Below are 13,247 nucleotides of genomic sequence, written 5' to 3' on the forward strand. Positions count from 1 at the left end.
CATTCCTACCTTGGAACCAGCTGCTGCTATCACAGCAGTGGCACAGAAATCGGTCAAGAAGCCTACAATCAACTGAATGCCCCTCCAAAGCTGGGCTCCTCCCAGAACCTGCGTATTAGAAAATGCCGGATGCCTAAGATAGAAGACACGAACACTCAGGATTTTGTCTTAGACCCGAGAAATTTGATCATCACTAATATTAGCAAGGTTAAGGGGCATTAACCCAAAGAAGCCCTACGACTTAAGGTCCTAGCCTGGCTTAGACCAAGAACAGTGTGGTCAGGTTATCAGATCTTAAAATCCTCCGTAGGATGGACCTGAGAGACTGGAATACATACGACAATAAAGACTGCGTCTTGGTGGGGTGTGGGTCCAGTTCCCTACCTGCCTTCCTAAGACTGTGTAGATATATGCCGAGGGGATCCACTTGTTGTAATTTGATTATCTGATTATTTATTCGGCTTTAGGTGGTTTCTCCTACGTTATGCTTTTTTGTTGCTTGCTTTGTATTGTGTTGATGACATATTCCCCTGCTGCTCATTTTTGTTCTTGCTCTAAGAATTGTTTGTATTGTTTGTTTCTTTGTTGTATGCGCCCATAAGCCTTTGGGTACCCAGTGCACAAAAGAAATAATCAACATAAACCTAAACACAATATAGGATAGAAACATGATACAAATTGAGATTTACATGGCTTGAATTAATAGAATATTAGTTGATCATAGTGTATTGGTCATGTGATAACTCTTAAATGATGGAATGCTTGCATAGTATAATAAATGTGTATATTGCACTATTTCTGCACCTTATTGTTAAGTACTGTTAAATTCATTCATGTTCTATAATAATTTGTCTTTTTAATATTGGAATACATTTGGTGGGATGCAAAGATTTGATTGGAACATTTTGTGTAGTGAACTGCATGTAAAGTATAGCAGAGCCCTCAACTGTGGACAGTTGCCCTGGGGTTAATAGACTATTTAAAATACCTGTCCGCCTCTTGTACTGCGACCCATAGAATACAGATGTGTCCCACAAAAAATTCAGCTGTCACATAATCACTGATATAGCAGTCATCTCTGCGTCTGAACATGCATGATTTTTAATAATGTTTTAAACTAATCATCTCTGCTAGTAATGGAATAGTCATCTAAATCTTAATTCTTATTTGAATGCAAGGCCTTCCGAACGGTTTTCCATCCCCACAGGCACTAAACAAATAACATAACCTCAAGACTAGTGAGGCAACAGACAAGAAAAAGGGAACCATTGTAAGGGGAACATCTTTAGAAAATACTCTGCTCCCAAAATAAAATGGATACACCTTAAACCCTTAGATGCCAGCAAAATGGTTACGGAACCCACAAGTTTGCCAGACAGAATAATCCCAAAAGTGAATGTCTGCCTTATTCAGTGTGCAAGGTAATGTTGCAACTCAGAGGAGATGGTTTAACTGCACCTTGATACTTGTTGAGGTCCAATCTCCACTTTATTTAGCCAATTACAGTATTAAAGCTCCAGTTGTTTTTTTACCATTTAAATTCTCAAGTAGTTTGACCTACCGATGCTATGTTGGAAAGCCATACTTCTTCTAGTGATCATTCTGTTTCGGTTATTTCTTCTCTACAACCCCCTAACATACCTCTTTTTTGGTCAGGCTGGTGCCTCTTTTTACAATAAACTCCAGCAAACGAGATTGATTTGTGTCCTTCTGTTCACCTGCATTATTGAAATACCATAAGATTCCCTTTTTTAAAATGTTTTCATTTGCAGTGTTTCAAAATTAATTATGTTTGCTTTTGCATATTTGTGGCAAGGCAAGGATTAAGGACAAAAATAAATGGACATTTTGCTTTTTAGCCAGCTAATTGGCATGCTGCTCCCCATTTGTTACATTTGTGCTGCAATGATTACTGTGCTGTTTGAGAAATACTTTAAGGGTGAGGTTGTGCTTGCATCACGGAAAATCGATGAATTCGCTAAAAACTTAAATGGTCCTGAGTGGACACATTTTATAAAGAGGTTTGGTATAGTTTGTTTTCGAGAAACATGGGCACACACATTAAAATCCCTGAAGGGTTATGTTAGTTTTGATACCCAGCTATCGAAGTGATTAACATAATTAACAGTGTCCATGCAAGTGTGGGGGCGGGGGGTGTTGAATAAAAACATAAAATTGATCAAAGAACTCATTGCGCATTTTACTAAACTAGAAACTGATTCCTTAGATTTGTAAAGCTTGCATTTTGAACTAACAGCTGGAAGTAGATTTTTATTGTTTAATATTTATAACCGCCCATATGGCATCAAACGGGGGGATACTATGCATAAGTTGGACAATCTATTAGGAAAGTGGTTAAATAGATTTGGGTCAATGTTGAGTGTTCTCTTATTGAGTGACTAAGTTGCAATTTGAGCCCTTGATGGAAATGAACAGCTTTGTAGAAGAGAAGGTTCTTATTTGACACATACTGTTTTTAACTACTTTGTAACAACAATATAAATGTGCAGTTCAGACAGCCTAAGTGTTTTTCAAGCTGGGGTTATGTGCCGGCATTGGAAGGATTAGTGGTGACAGTCCACCCCATCCCACTTACTACAAGGCTGAAAAAATTGTCATATTGATTATATTTCAATATGTTTATCTGACTGGATTTGTGTACATATTACAGAATATTGATATAGAAGTTAGAGTAATCATGGGGGTTGTCTTAGTACATTAAACAATGTTACAGGAAGTATACAGTTATAGAGACAGTGACTGCTGGATCATCTGGTCAAGTCCTACGTAGTGTCAATAGTAGAAGATTAAGATGGGATGAACGTAATATTAATATATAGGCCCACCAAATGTACATTGTTACCCATATTGGAGCTAGTATTAGGAACATCACTAGTGGTTGCTTGGGTTATATAGAATCCATGTAAAGATGTTGCTCTCTTAGACTCTTGACTCAACCTATAAAGATGGTTTCTAGATCATAGCGTAATAGGGAAAGTTGGTTTGACGGTGACTGCGGGAAGGAAAAGGGTGAACTGGTTAAAGTCTTAAAATCGGCTAGAAGCCTTAAAATGGGGGTAGAGTGAATAAAAGACTATGGGAATCATTGATGTGTGCATCTGTTTCTAAAGTTCCAGGGCCTTTTTGCAAATCATTAATCAAGGAGCCAGTAATGAGGGGGAGTCCATTTGAATTAGCCATCACATAAGATGTGTGGTTCAAACACTTTTCTATACTCTATAAGGAGGGAAGACTACTTTTTTCTGGCAATATTGAGACGCACATGAGCACAGTATTCAATCAAGCTGTCAATGGATGTTTTGAATTTACATTATCTGAAGTATGTGCTTCTCTAGGTAAATTCTCAGGTAAGACTCCCAGACCATAAAAGATCCATGTGGACAATGTTCATTCTAATTATTTTTCTCCAAGTGTGGAAATGATTGACTCTGGTGTGCACCCCTCATTTTTCTTGCGGGCAACTGACTAACTAGGTAAGCCACTCTGTGAGCATGCACAATGAGCTATAATCTACGGCGAGAGTTTGGAATGGAATTTTCCCTTCCTAACCTCTTCAATCCTTTACAAATAAATTTAAAGGTGATTTTACAGCACTTTTTCCACAGAGATTTAAAAAAACAAATATTTTATGTGTGGTTTGTAAAGTGCTCACCAATCAGGCCAAGACTTCAAGATCATCCACAGCAGCTAGAACAATACACCTTTGCAGAGACAAATGTGTATGCACAATAAAATGCCTTGTATGTTCAGTATAAACAATATCTGTGGGTCTTCATTTCTCAACATTAGAGACCGTGCAGAAAGTGCTTTATATTATTGGGGAAATGCACTTGTGTATTACAAAAAACACATTGCTTATCATAACTGATATGACTGGCAAAAAATTCAGACAAGATTCAATATTTGCAGATGTATTAATGGCATCTAAAAGTTCTGTGTCAGAAAACATGCCAGTTGGAATTCAGGTGCAACTTTAATGAGCTAATTTAAGGACCAGGAGAACATGCCTCTCATATTTTGTGTAAAGAAGATAATTGTATCATAGCTACTGATGATCAAAATTCCCTGCGTACTATGCAAATTACATTGTCCTGTGAACAGAGGTGTGACAGCGTTTACTCAAAACCAGCCTTACAGCTAAGAGGCATAAACACCACATATGTTGACTCCCTAAAAACAGGACAATTTGCCAACATAACTGGAAATGAAAATATGGGGGCCTACTCCCTGCTTCTACCCTCAAACATCTTTTAATAAGCATAAAGTATCCCTAATGGCAAAAGCAATAGTTTTGCATTTTTAGTCCCTGAAAAATCATTTGATTCCAAGTAGGGAGTAACATTTTATCAGAACCATGCTTGTAATCCTCAAATAGAAAGTGAAATAACAGTGCACATAACACAGCCTATAGTTTTGCCCACCCTTCCTCACCACAGACTATACAGAATTCAACAAAAGCCTTGTTGAGATTTCTTATGAAGCCTGTTGAAGAAAATCACATATATTTGCCTTTTAATGTGATGGCAGCAATGCTCAGAGGTACAACAAATTGGGTGCCTTCTACTGTAACTAGGCCCCCCCTTCTGCAATTCCCGGTTATAAGTTAAGTAAGATGTGTGGGGCAATGAACACATTACACATGATCATATTGAAAAGATTTTAGCAGCTGAGCATAGAAAGAAACAGAAGATGCAGTTTCCTAGACTGTTATTAGAGTTTCCTAGCTTTAGCAAACAAACACATTTCCTTCCCTCTAGTGTACTGCCAAAATGTCAAACTTGGATTTTGAAAGTTGCTGGTTCATTGACCAGCAACCTTTGTTGACCGCCAGGCAGTGTTCTCCTGTGCCCTTCCCTGTTGCCTGTGCTAGCCTCCAATATTAGTGTACAGGGCTCTGTAAAAAGTGATGGATTGTAGCATACCCACAATTATTTGCAAGCAAAACATATGTAAAGCTTCACCATGATATTATGGGCAGTGTAAGTAAATGTCTTGAATCTGTATATACATGATTATTTTGCAGTGAATACAAGATTGTTTGCAACATACCCGATCCTAATATTGTTGGATAGGATTATACAATTACTGAGTGAAACCCTTTTCGTATAGCAAAGAGTTACCATATAAGTTGTTAAGGTATATGCCCACTGTGATTCTGAAATCTTGGAAAGGATGCAGATTGCGTGAAAACCATTCTAGCTGTGTGAATATCTGGTGCCCTTATACTATGTACAAGTAATGACTGGTATAGTTCATACCCATGCAAGGGGAATGCTTCAAAGTGCTTTTGTGACATATGTACAAAGAATAGGAAGCATGGGATGAGGTAACACATCCAAGTACCCTGCTTACTTACAGTCAGTATCCAATATTTTAGCTGACCGTTGGGTTCCATAGTGTGGGCAACGCTTTTGATTCGGAACATGTGTAATGTGATTTATCATAAGGTTTAAATACCTTTTCTTGTGAGAGCTACTGTTCCCAAGAAGAGTAAAGTGAAAAAATGACTTTACTTACCTTTTCTCTTTGTATTTCCAGCACACACCATCCTATGTGGAGTGCTGGGTGATTACCTAGTAGCCCCTTATCCTACATTCTCATGTAACATTTATGTTACCCTCACTAATTTAAATGGCTGGTGGCAGTGGTTTTATTTTCCTACCAATGTGCTTTCTACCGCAGGCTGAATCCCCCCTGTCCTTTTAGGACAGCCACCGTTCGGTTTGAGTGACAGCCTAGGCTGTGCATGAATGGGAGAAACCTGCTTAAAAGGCGATAATTTGGGTATTAGAGTCAGTCAACCACTGGGAGAAACACCCGATGAAGAAACCATGAGCGAAGCTTGCTGCATCCTCCTGGACCTTTGAATTGCCCGAGACGAACTCCACAGGACGACCTTTCATGATTGGCTATACTTGTTTGCTGCAGCAAGAATCAAGTGCCAGGAGTCGAGAAATACGTAGTCTAGTAAATAGTCTGCAATCCAACCAGAAACTCCAGAAGTCTCCTAAGGGCCCTCACCAGAGTGCAGCAAGTAGTGAAGGAAGCCCAACCATTATCCAAGATCCCCAGTGGTAATGTTTACCATGCACTGAAACCGCAAAGTGCTGCTGATCCGAAAAGAGCCTGTAGCTTCCGACGACCTGCAAATTGCTGCTGCAGGAGTCCTCCAGACAGTCTCCCTCTTGTGCCCACGACTGAGGCTCAGGAACACTGGATCTGCATCACTGCAACAGGACAGAATCCAGCTGGACCCCTCTTCTATAAACTAGAGGTACTATTTAGACTTGGGTTACACCTCAGTGCTGTAGCTGTGCTCTTCTCAGTTGAGGCTTGCATTGGCTTACCTTAGAGTTGGTTCCAACTCTGCTTTTCACAAGTGTAACAGTTTGTGACCCTACAAGTGATTTCTACAAAACTCTCTAACTTTGTGCAAGACTTGTATTATCTAAGAAGTGACTCTGCACCATAGACTGTTCTCCAAGTGTCTTTGGCTGACCTGGCTCACTGCAGACTCTTCTAGTCCATTGACTTTGATATGTCTGTCCCTCATAGGTGGTAACTTGTTTTTAGACTGTTATTGTTGGGAAAGGCTTGTCTAGACTTCATTGGACGTTTTAAGTATACTCACATGCCCTGAGAACCTGTTTAAACTTTTTCCTTCCTTTAACCATTCCTGTGGGCAACCTCAGAATCTGCAAAGCATAAATAGTGATACATAAATGCAATTACTGTCCTTGTGAATGAAATCACCTCAGGGAGTAGGACGTGTCTAGTAAACTTGTGCTGATTCTGGAAAAGTATTTTAAAGTATATTTGATTGTTACATATCTTGCCCTTTTTAAAGAACGCTTATTTACAACTGATGTTAAATAAATAATCATTTATAACTGAAACCTTGAGTGTAAGTGTTATTTGGCTTACTTGTATGTGCAAATTTCATTGCTACAGCTCTGCAGCTCACATTTTCCCCTCTTGAGATAAGCCTGGCGGCTCAGTCATGCTACCATTTTTTGTAGTACAGGCCTATACCAAAAGGTGGGTTACCTAATACCAAGCAGATAAGTGTTGTCTAGTCTCACACAGTATTACAACATAAATTCCGCCCTAACATGAGGGGAAAAGCATAAAGCAATATTTGGTTTGTCCATTTGTTTTCAGAATAATATTCTTGCCCCGCCATTGGAATATTAGAGAGCCCAGGTTATTGCCACAGCCTTCTAACGGTCAGAATTGAGGTCACTGTAAAGTCATAACATTGGCCACTACCTGAAATATATTTTTTAAAAGGTTACTTTTCCTCCCACTGAGTTTCATTCAATATGGAGTTGGGACCCGCCTCTATTGAAGATCATATTGCTATGAATTCTTCATTCTTATGGGTCAGCCTGTGGTCATGCAATAGTTGAATACAATTTAGAGCAGGGTTAATTGATGTGTTGGGCTGCTGTGGTGTGGCCATTCTCCCATGGTTCAGTTACATTAGGAATGGGTTAAGATTGCTGAACCTAAGAGATCTGTAGTGTAATCCTTCAACAATAACCAATTGGATGTAAATAATTTTTGAAGCACATAAGGACTGGGTCCCAAGTAAGAAGATTAAACTCTGCCTAGCAGTATTTACAAAGTCGGCCTATTTGGTTCTAAAACCATACCATATAAAGGATAAGTATTTGCTTCTCATTAACAGGTTTTATGCAAAACTCTTATACCTTAAGGCGAGGTTTGGCATTCTACCAGTTGCCTCAATTAACACATTTTGGGGTAAAGTGACTTCTGGTCACTGTCGCTTTTGTGATAATACTATAGCAACATTGCAACAAATCTTTTCATTTGCCAGACATATGAACATATATGTCGTAAGGATTTAAAAACTTGATTGATCATTCAGTTTGATCCCTGAGAGCAGCCGTTATCAGATGTGGTCTTTGCTGAAAACGTAATTGTTCGAGCTTGGGCTGAGAGAAATAGACTTCTAAAATAAGGTGGCAATATGATTCAAGAGAAATATGGTTTTAAACGTTTGTATAATTATGAATATTTATTTCAGCAATTGTTTTCATGTATTATATTTATTGTGCAAAGGCTTAAGAGCCGAAAAGGGATGGTCTAATTCTATAATTAACTTGATGTTTCTGGGATGCATTTCTGAATGTATAATGAGCCTTTTGAATCACTTTTATACATTTATTTTATTTGTTAATTGTACTGCTTGTTGAGAAGAAAAATAAGTATGATGATGTAGGACATTATGTGTTCGTGTTGGAAAATCAGTGATTTGATCTCTTAAGAGTTCTGATTTGATTCATCAGTGCAGTGCATTTATTGTTGACCTTTTTACAATAGAGTTGTGTATTATAGGAACTGAGACATAAATTAAATGTGTTCGACATATTGAAGGCCTATCTTACTGTTAAATATTACTTTCAGGGTGTAATGAAACGAAGAGATCAAATGCAATCTGAACTTGATGGCAAAGTGTATGCAGTGGCCAACAAAAAAACAGATACAGAAAGAGTAAGTATGTGTGATGCCTTCTCTCGGTTCATATTTTAATGTTGGAGAATCCAAAATTAAATTGAGCTCTTCATCATAGCTACAATTCCGCTGATCATTCTCCTGTAAACGGGGCTTCCTCTATAGTAGCCATTAGATTGTGTCTTTGTTGACCAGTTTTAAATGTTGTTTGAGTACATATCATTCTTCCTGTAAACTAATTGATGTATGCTGAGTACCAGCCAATAAATAATGATACACAAAAAGAATTGTTAAATCTTCTGTGCATTAGCTACTGTAATGTGTTAAAAGTGTAACCCCAGTTAATCAATAGTCATGTTTCTACATTTCTTTGATTAGCCTCCATTTAGTTTTCCTTCTTTTCTGTATAGTGCATTTATACCCAATATTCTGGTAACCTTGCACTATTTCGAACATCACACACTCCAGTCTTTTAGGGAGAATTCCCAAAAATGTGTTACTTCCCTTCTACCTTAGAGACCCCCAGCTCTTTTGCTGGACTTTAGGACTCTCATGTATTTTTAATGTGATTTATTCTGTGCTTCTTTTGACTTTGGAGTCTGACAAACTCCATAGGCATCATCTTTACATTGTGTCACACAGCACCTTCAGTGCAGTGGCATAAGGAAGTCCCTTAGATTTCCCAAAGGTTTAAATACCTTCTCTTGGTGAAACTACTGTTTCCAAGAGCAGTGAAGTGAAATTGACTTTACTTAAAATGTGTAACTTTCTAGACCCAGCACACACTAACTTACCATAGGGTGCTGGAGGAGTTACTTAGTATCCCCTTTGTCTAGTTTCTCATGTAACATTCTTATGTTACCCTTTCTACAATTAATGGCTGGTAGTAGTGGTTTAACTTTTTACTACCATTGTGTGTTTTTACCGCGGGCTGCGTTCACTGCCACACTAAGGCACCCATGGGTGCCCTTTCTGTCAAAATGGCCCTGGTCTTCTTGTTCACCATTTCTTGTTGGAAAGGTCCTTCTTGAGATTTACTCTGTGTGCTAAACCAGGTTTGGTCCCTTTGTTTGTTTTGTCTTTGGCGGGTTTCAAGAGTGAAGCCTGCCTCTGGCTCCAGTATGTCTGGCAGGGGTAGGAAGTGAGGGAAATGCCCAAAACTCCCTCTGCTTAATCCCCTTGGTTACAGGAATGCGCCCAAAGGTGATTGGCTGTCTGGCTGGCTGGCTGTCTGGCAAGGACAGTCACCCAGCTGTGTGAGTGACAGCTAGGCTGTAATGAATGGGAGAAACCTGCAGAAAAGGTGAGGCTTTATGGCTTGGAAGGCAGAGTCGACCACTGGACGAAGGAATCTGAAGAAGAACTTGGAAGAGACACCTGCTGCAACTCCTGCACTGTTCGTTTGCCCGGTGAAGCCCTGCTGCTGTGCTGAAACTCTGAATTCGCCTCGACTAGAGAACCCTTGCAAGGGCGACTTCTCCCTTTGAGTTGGTGGGACCAATCAACTGCAAAGCAAAGCCGCCTGGACATCCTCTCAAAGCTGGTTGTATTTCCACTGCTGCTGCTGCTGGAAGTGAAGTGCCAGGGAGAGGAACACCAGATTGAGTGTGTTGCTTTTAAGTCAGACCTGCGCGCTAGGCAGATCCTCCAGACTTCCCTGATGCAGGACTGACCAAGCCTGAGCCACCTCAATCAACAGAGTGCTGCACGCCAGATGCGAGGAAAGTGTGAAGTGGTTTCCGAGAACCGCAGTGTTGCTCTTTGCTGTCAGACGCGAGGAGCTGAAACACCGAAGGACCGCTGAATTGAAGTTTGCCCATTGCTGCCGCTGACCTTCCCATTGCAGAGCAGGAGTCCCCAGATGTCCTCCATCTTGTCCCCACGACTGATGCTCAGGAACAACAGGATCTGCCGAGCTGTACAGGAACAGAAGCCAGCTGGAACCATTTTTTTCTAACCAGAGGTACTGTAAAGTTTAAGAGAACATAACTCTTGTTGTGTAGCCTTACTTGCTCTCACCTGCCTTGGTTACCTTGCAGAGTTGCTAAAGCTTTGCCCCTCACAAGCCTCCCAGCATGTGGCCCTTCAAGTGTTCTATTTTCAAAAAACATTTCTAAAAACTTTTTACCTACCTACAAAGAAGATCTTCAGCTCCCCTTGACATTGTGCAATTAACATTGGCTGTCCTGGCTCCCAGAGTGACTTCTCTTACCTCTGACTTTGTGCTTTGGCCTTTCCCCAGGAAAGGGTTAATTTACTCTGCTTTGGAAGGTTCTTTGGAAAGTACTTACCAATTCATGACTTATTTGTTAATCTTTATTTTATTCCTCTATTCTATCTTTTACACCTAACTCAGTATTGTCTAAATGTGCCAGTGATAAATCAATGTCCACAGTGTCCCAGCTATTTAAGTCACCTGAGGGTGTAGGAAGTGTCTGTGTGACCATCCCCAATGGGTATCATCTGATTTAGAGAAACAAAGTGTGTTTTGAAGTGTATTATAAGAGTTACCTATATATTTCTCCCTTCTGAAGAAGGCTTATACAACCAACTGAGACATAAATAAATAATTGTTTCAACAAGAAACCAGGAGGGTAAATGTTTATTTGAATAACTGTACTGTGAAACTCTGTGTCACAACATTACTGCTCACATTGACCCCTCTTGAGAAAAGCCTGGCTGCTCAGCCACACTACCAACCTGTGTAGTTCAGATTTATACCAAAGGTTGGGTCCCTATTGCCAGGAGATCAAGGTTATTGTAGTGCACCCAAAGGGGACTGCATACAATCTTGCCTAAAACAGTCCACAGCCCTTTTTAAAAGACCAGATATTGGCTGCATGCAAATTCACTGTGCATTCCTTCTCCCAAGTCTTCTGTGTCCAGGCTGCCATTATACATAAAGTTGCCACTACCACAGTTATTCTGCTGAAAGGTGCAACTGCTTGAAAGCTGGCAGGGTGTCTGCTCGTTCGATTTACACTGATGATTACTCTTACCTCCTTGCTTCTACAATAATCTGTGCTTCTACCACATACATTAAAAATACAGAGCATAAAGAACAGCCATTGATATGACGCAACAATTGCTGAGTTCATGCATATGAGCATATGGAGGCACATAGAGGGGGAGGCATAGTCAAGAGCGGAGAGAGTGTGCAGTTGAGGTGATGCATCACTATGAATGAGTATGTGTATAGTGCTGGAGGGATGTACGATTTAGAAGACAAAGGAATTAAAGTTAAAGGCAATTGATAGTTTGAATATGTATGGACAGATACATTCATACATCTGATCGGGGAAAATCTTTTATTGAATAAGGATGGATAAATGGACACAAGTGGCCAGCTGCTGATTATTCTTTTTTATTCCATTTGCAGTTATTTCCACGAAATTAGTGTGAGTGACTCCAAACCATAATCAGTATTGGGTTTGGAGGTCCCACCTCGAACACCATTAAAATAATGGGTTAAATGAAGCACAACTTTTTTTGTTATTTAAACAGGTTAAAATGACATACAATTTGTAATCCGTTCTGTAAAGTAACACGAGACAAACATCCATCAGATCGTTAACCAGCTTAGCAAGTGTACACAGGAGCATTGCCCAACCTTTTCATTATTCCCGTGCACAAAATATAAACTAGTAAGATCCATGTAAAAGACACAGCTATAAATAAATATGACAATTTTCACCTGTAAAACACTTCAATCATTGTGCAATAATAAAAGTTTCTTTGAGAGACCACTCAAAACCAGACTTCAAAGGCTTCAGTGGCACATGATGCAGTGGCACTAGCATGTAAGTGGCAACTTAGCACTGTCACTACCTATGCTTCACCTCCAGACAAGGGAAGCAAATGACTAAGTACAAGAGGAAGGAAGTTAGCTACATCTGAATACAAATTGGGGATGTGCAACCTTCAAGTAAGCTATTGAGGTAGGAGTATTGTACTCATAATGTTTACAATTGGAAAGTAAATGCCAATGCAAGAGAGTAAAAGTAATCTTTTTCTTCTAAGGAGAGTAAAAACTATCTGTCACCCATCCAATGAGTGCATAAAGTTAAAACTGTAAAGAAAACCTTAGAAACAATACAAGAGATGTATTTGGTGCAAAATAATGTCAAACACTTATGGTAAATGTTCTCCAACACAGTAACTTGTAGACGTGCCACGCACCTGGAGAACTTGCACAGCCAGTGTTAAATTGTGTGCATGAAAAGGGATAATTATATCAGCCTCCTGTGATGAATGTAGCAAACTAGTCACTGGTTCTCCGAGGGAAATCCCCCCCGAATGTGACCAGGGAAAGGCAGAAGCTACCTGACTCTGACCCTGGGAGTGGCTATGTGTGGGAGGACTATATGGGGAGGACAACTCGTGGGGAAGCAAAGTGAGTCAGCAGGGTCACAACAAGTATTTACCTATACTTCCATTCTTTTATGGCCTATTGTGATATGGATAAAGAACCTCCACTAATTGTTGATCTTCATCCCTATGCGTGTTCTCCTCCCTTGTATAACACTGAGACAACCAGTCCTGAAACTTATGTAATCCTCTTCCCCCTTTTTACAACACTGATACGAGGAAGATGGATGGAGTAATGAAGATCGCCAAGGGCAGCAAACCAACGACTCATTCAAGTCGTTGGAAACTACTAAGAGGTGCCGGCACATTTAAAAGAAACACTACTGGTTGGTTCATGGGAGGAATTGAAGCAGTCCGAAGCAAGGAGACTGTAGAAGATG

General features: G+C 39.9%; 1 protein-coding gene across 2 annotated transcripts in view; it reads left to right on the plus strand.

Annotated features, from left to right (window-relative positions):
* The window catches only part of SNX7 (sorting nexin 7), a 305,876-nt gene that overhangs the window by 175,938 nt on the left and 116,691 nt on the right, over positions 1-13,247 (plus strand). For both annotated transcript variants that reach the window (XM_069641532.1, XM_069641533.1), the window contains one exon: positions 8,452-8,538. In XM_069641532.1, coding sequence (XP_069497633.1) covers positions 8,452-8,538 — 87 coding nt within the window. The remainder of the gene's footprint in view (positions 1-8,451; positions 8,539-13,247) is intronic.

This window comes from Ambystoma mexicanum, chromosome 1q, assembly GCF_040938575.1.
Source record: "Ambystoma mexicanum isolate Mex_15411 chromosome 1q, UKY_AmexF1_1, whole genome shotgun sequence".
NCBI classification, from domain to species: domain Eukaryota; kingdom Metazoa; phylum Chordata; class Amphibia; order Caudata; family Ambystomatidae; genus Ambystoma; species Ambystoma mexicanum.